General features: G+C 44.0%; 1 protein-coding gene across 1 annotated transcript in view; it reads right to left on the reverse strand.

The window, feature by feature from the left end:
- Positions 1-6,000, reverse strand: part of mybpc3 (myosin binding protein C3) — a 64,947-nt gene that overhangs the window by 18,602 nt on the left and 40,345 nt on the right. The window contains exon 22 of the mRNA XM_048607273.1: positions 4,561-4,649. Coding sequence (XP_048463230.1) covers positions 4,561-4,649 — 89 coding nt within the window. The remainder of the gene's footprint in view (positions 1-4,560; positions 4,650-6,000) is intronic.

Raw genomic sequence — 6,000 nt, forward strand, 5'->3', positions numbered from 1 at the left:
CTGAGTTCAAGAGTCAGAATGTCGTGTTGCAGCTTTATAGGTCTTTAGTTAGGCCACACTGAGAGTATTGTGTTTAATTCTGGTTGCTACATTACAGGAAGGATGTGGAGGCTTTGGAGAGGATGCAGAAGAGGTTTTCCAGGATGCTGCCTGGATTAGAGGGTATGAGCTAAAAGGGGAGGCTAGGAAATCTTGGGTTGTTTTCTCTTCAGTGGCGCAGGCTGAGGAGAGATTTGACAGAAGTTTATCAAGAGATACATCGATAGGGTTGACAGTCAGAATCTTTTCCCCCAGATTTGAAATGTCTAAAACTAGGGGGCATGCATTTAAGGTGAGAGGGGGAAAGTTCAAAGGAGATGTGAGGGACAAGTCTTTTTACACAAAGTATTAGGAGTCTGGAATACACTGCCAGGGGGTGCTGGTGGAGGCAGATACAATAGGGGCATTTAAGGGACTTTTAGATAAGCACTTGAATATGCAAGGAATGGGGAATATGGACCAAGGGCAGGCAGAAGGGGTTAGTTTGGCATCATGTTCGGCACAGTACCATGGGCCGGTTCCTCTGCTGTTCTTATCTTTATTCTTTAAGTCTTTATGTCTTAAAGCTTAGAGTTGTGATCACTGTTTCCAAAATGTTCTCCCACTGAAAGGTCAGTCACCTGGCCAGGCTCATTAGCCAATGAAAGGTCCAGTATGGCCCCTCCTCTAGTTGGACTATCCACATACTGTTTCAAGAAATCCTCCTGGATGCACTTAACAAATTCTGCCCCATCTAAGCCTCTTGCTATAAGGGAGTCCCAGTCAATATTGGGGAAGTTAAAGTCACCCACTACGACAACTTTCGAGTATTGAAGTCGGTGAGGTGGTATGTCTCTTCCCCAGTATGTTAGATTGAGGGAGGAGAATGGAGTAACTACCAATCCTTGGGTGTAAGGGGGTAAATGATTCTGTACAGGATTGGTGCTAATAAAGTTTCTCCACACTGTGACTTTATTAGGGGAACAGAGAGGGGTTTCTGCTGTCACAGATGTGACTCCAGTATGGTTCATTGCCTCCCTGGTGCCAGGGTAAGGGATGTCACTTAATGGCTGTAAGGCATACTGAAGGGGGAATGTGATAAGGCGGAGGTCATGATACACATTGGTACCAACAATATAGTTAGAAAAACGGATGAAGTTTTACATCAAGAATTCATGGAGTGAAACAGTAGATTAAAAAGGAGGACCTGTCAGGTTGTAATCTTTGGATTACTCCCAGTGCCACATGCTGGCAAGTATAGAACTAAGAGAACAGATAAGATGAATGTGTGGCTCAAGAGCTGGTGCAGGAAGGATGCTTTTACATTCCTGGATCATTAAGAATATTTTCTGGGGAAGGTGGGACCTGTACAAGCAGGACAGCCGGCACCTGAACTAGAATGGGACGAACAGGAGGGTGCTGTTGGGAGGAGTATAAACTAGTTCACTAGGAACAGAGAACACAATGAGTTAGTACAGTAGGGGCACAGCATCATACAGTAAAGGGACCAAGACCGAGAAGGTTCAGTCATGTGGGTCTCAAAGAAGGTGAGGCTGGATGGCCTTGACTTTAATGTCAGGAATATTAGAGATAAGACAGACGAGTGAAGGGCGTGGATTGAGACATGGAATTGCGATGTTGTTGCCATCACAGAGACGTGGTTGAGGGAAGCGCGGGACCAGTAATTCAACATTTCGGGGTATAGGATCTTCAGAGCAGGAAGGGGAGGATCAGAAAGGAGGTGGTGTTGCATTGTTAGTTCAGGAGTCAATTACTGCACTAAGGAGGGATAACATCCTGGAAAGGTCTTCAAATGAGGCTTTGTGGGTAGAATTTAGAATTAAAAAGGGGACAGTGATTTTGCTGGGAGCGTATTCTAGGTCCCCAAACAAACAGTCAGCAGGCAACTGAGGAGCAGATATGTGGACAACTCATTGAGGTGTATGAAAAAAATACCTGGGTAATTATATAAGAGGATAATATTCCCCAATATTAACTGGGATAATTGTGGTGTGAAGGGTTTGGAGGGGACAGTTTCTTGAAGTGTATTTAGGAGGGCTTTTTTATGTTAGTGTGTAGATGGTCCTGTAAAAGGACAGTACAGTGCTGGATCTAATTCTGGGGAATGAAACCAGACAAGTTTTCAAGGTGACAGTGGGGGAGCATTTTAGTGATTGCGACCACAACATTATGTTTAAGTTTGTTATGGAGAAAGAGAAAAAGATGGTCTATAAAAAAGGGTTTTGGATTGGGGGAAGGCAGTTTTTATTAAAATAACACAGGATTGGGCCCAGACTGGGATCAGCTACCTGAGCGTAAATCTACAGCAGAACAGTGGGAGGCATTTAAAAAACAGGGAGAATATAGGCCCAACATCTTCCCTTTAGGGTGAAATGTAGGATCAATAAGCCCAGAGAACCATGGATATCTAGAAATATTCAGGACTAAATAAAAAGGAAGAAAAGAGATATATAACAGATATAAAGGGAGCAAAACAACAGTGTCCCTGGAGGAATATAGGAAACGCAGGATGGAACTTAAAAGAACAATTAGAAGAGTAAAGTGGTGGTGGGGGCTGGGGTGGTGGGGGGAAGGGGCGATGTGGAGGGTGGGGGTGGAACCATAGAAAATGCTGGCAGGCAAGATTATGTACAACCCCAAGATATTCTACAAACATATCGGGGGGAAGTGGATAACCAGGGAAAGTATAAGGCCTATTAGGGGTCAAGAGGGTCAATCTGTGCTTGAAGCCAGAGGACATTGGTACAGTGTTAAATGAGTACTTCATGAGTACCGAGTTTTTACTCAGGAGAAGATACAAGCACAGAATTTGAGAAGATGGACTGTGAAGGTCCTGACCAGTTTGATATAAGAAGCGAGGCAGAATTGGAGGTTTTGGCAGATTTAAAAACAGAAATTATGGGGGCCCTGATCCAAATTTTCAACTTGTCTCTGGCCACAGAGTTGCCAGAGGACTGTTAATGTGGTTCACTTTACAGCAAGGATAGTAGAGATAGGCCAGGGAATTGTAGACTAGACAGTCTTTCGCCAGTAGTTGGGAAACTATTGGAGAAAATAGCAAAGGAGAAAATTAATCTCTATTTAGAGAGGCAAGGTTTGATCAGGGATAGTCAGCATGGTTTTGTCAGAAGGAGATCAAACAGATTTGTTAGGCATGAACTTTGAGGAGGTGACCAAGTGTTTGGATGAGGGTAGGACAGTTGATGTAGTTTATATGGATTTCAGCAAGGCCTTTGACAAGGTCCCACATAGGAAGACTGATGAACAAAATAAAAGTTCATGGGATCCTGGGTAAATTGGCAAGATGGATCCAAAACTGGTTTAGTGACAGGAGACAGAGGGTGGTGGTAGATGGTTGTTTGTGTAACTGGAACCTGTGTGCAGTGGCATACCACAGGGATCACTGCTGGGACCCTTATTGTTGGTGACATTCATAACGATGGAGAGTGTGGGAGGGATGGTAAGTTTGAGGATGACACAAAGATTGATGGGGTGGTTGACAGTGAGGAGGGAGGTGTTAGGTTACAGGAGGATATAAATGGATTGGTCAGATGGGCAGATCAGTGGCAGGTAGAATCAAAACTGAGAAATGGGAGGTGATGCACTTCGGAAGAAGGAACAAGACAAGGGAGTACTCAATGAATGGCAGGACACTGGGAAGCTCAGAGGAATGGGGGAATTTGGGGTGCTTGTCCACAGATCGCTGCAAGTGGTAGGACAGATTAATAAGCTAGTTAAGAAGACATTCAGGACACTTGCCTTTATCAATCGAAGTACAGATTATAAGAGCGGGAAGGTTATGTTGGAGCTGTGAATAACTTTGGTTAGGCTACAGCTGAAATACTGAATGCAGTTCTGGTCATCACACTATAGAAAGTGTGTGATTGCACTGGAGGGGGTGCAGAGGAGATTCACCAGGATGCTGCCTGGGACAGAACATTTCAGTGATGGAGAGAGGCTGGATAAGCTTGGGATGTTTTCTTTGGAGCAGAGAAGGTTCGGGGCGATCTGATAGAGGTGTATAAGGTTGAGGGGCACGGACAGGGTGAACAGAAAGCAGCTGTTCCCCTTAGTCAAGAGCTCAATAACAAGGGGACACAATTTTAAAGTGTAAATCAGGAGGTTTAAAGGGGATTTGAAGAAAACCTTTCTCACCCAGTGGGTGGTGGGAATCTAGAATGCACTGCATGGGAAGATAGTTGAAGCAAGAAACCTCATAACCTTTACAGAGTACTTCAAGAGAACATGAAGTGTCATAAATTCAAGCCGATGGGTTTAGTGCGGGAAAGTAGAACTAGTGCAGCTAGTAGTATATTTCTGGGTTGAAGGGCCTCCTGCGTACTGAATGATTCTGGAGGACACAAGGGAATGGGACTAAGGGGAGAGCTTGTCAGACAGAGGACACAGGGGAATGGGACTAAGGGGAGAGCTTGTCAGACAGAGGACACAGGGGAATGGGGAATGGGAATGCGAGCTGGTGTCTTTATCAAGTGTTGTTATTGATCTGGGGAGACTGCTCACCTGGAAGGCGATCATGAGGTTCACTGTCTCTCCCACCACTTTCAGCACCTTCTGTCGGAGGTTGCGAGGCAGGCAGATCCTGGGCTGCTCTGCAATAGGGAGGAGAATGTGCTGAAGGTAATACTCAGCTAGGACAGTCATATTAATTATCTCAACACAAATCTGTTCAGGCCAGAATTTTATCCTGGTTGAGTCTGGTTAGTTGATTTAAGACTTTTCCTCTTCATATGAAATTTCTGAGCTAATCTTCCACCGTCACATTCCTGGTGTTTCTCCCTCGTAGTTACTGACTGTTAATCCTTCTCTCATACTTCTGCCATTTCACTACCACCACTCGCAGTTATTCCCCAATATAGTCCAAATATTCCTTTGGCTATTGAAGAACTGATTGCAAACTGGGTTAGGAAGGAACCCTGTACACATTGGAGGGACTCCATTCTCCTAACCTCTAATGACCCATCCACTTTGGGATAATTAAGTCCCCCATAATAATCATCCTATGTTACCCATTGTACACATTTGTTTGCCCATTTCCTCCTCCGCCTCACTGTCTATAGACTAGGGTTTGAATCCAAATCTTTGTGCCTATGCTGTAGGCATGTATATCTGTTGGGGTTTGCGCATATAGTTATGCATGTGTGCACATGCATGTGTCTGTATCTATGTTCTGTGTCTGTGTGAGTATATGTATGATGTGTCAAGGACTGTGTGTGAATGTGTATATGTTTTATGGGAATATGGGTCTATATTAGTTAGTGCATTTGTGTTAGTGCATAGTGCTAGTGGTAGTGCATTTCTGTGTGTGTGTATGCACGTATGTGTCTATGTCTGTGTGCGCGTGTGTGTGTTTTGTATGTGTGTATCTGTGCGCATGCCTGTCTCTGTGTGTGTGTGTGTATGTGTGTGTGTGTTCATGTGTGTCAGTTTCTGTGTGTCTTTTTTGGATTTGTTCATGAGTAAGGGCATTACTGGCTAGTGCCAGCATTTATTGCCCAACCCTAATAACCCAGATGGCAGTTAAAACCATATTGCCGTAGGTCTGGAGTCACATGTAAGCCAGACTAGGTAAGGATGGCAATCTCCTTCCCTAAAGGATGTCAGTGAACCAGATGGGTTTTTCCAACAATCGACAATGGTTTCAAAGTTAGATACTTAATACCAGATTTTTATTGAACCAAAATTCCAACATCTTCCATGGTGGGATTCAAAATCAGGTCATAAGCCTGGTCTCTGGATTAATAGTCCAGCGATAATACCACAAGGCCATTGCCTCCCCATGTTTGTGTATCTGTTTCTGTGTGTGCGTGTTTCTGTGTATGTGTGTTTCTGTGTATGTATATGTGTGTGTTTCTGTGTATGTATATGTGTGTCTTTCTGTGTATGTATAAGTGTATGTTTCTGTGTATGTATATGTGCGTGTTTCTGTGTATGTATATGTGC

The sequence above is a fragment of the Rhincodon typus genome, chromosome 17 (genome assembly GCF_021869965.1).
Source record: "Rhincodon typus isolate 14 chromosome 17, sRhiTyp1.1, whole genome shotgun sequence".
In the NCBI taxonomy this organism is placed as follows: domain Eukaryota; kingdom Metazoa; phylum Chordata; class Chondrichthyes; order Orectolobiformes; family Rhincodontidae; genus Rhincodon; species Rhincodon typus.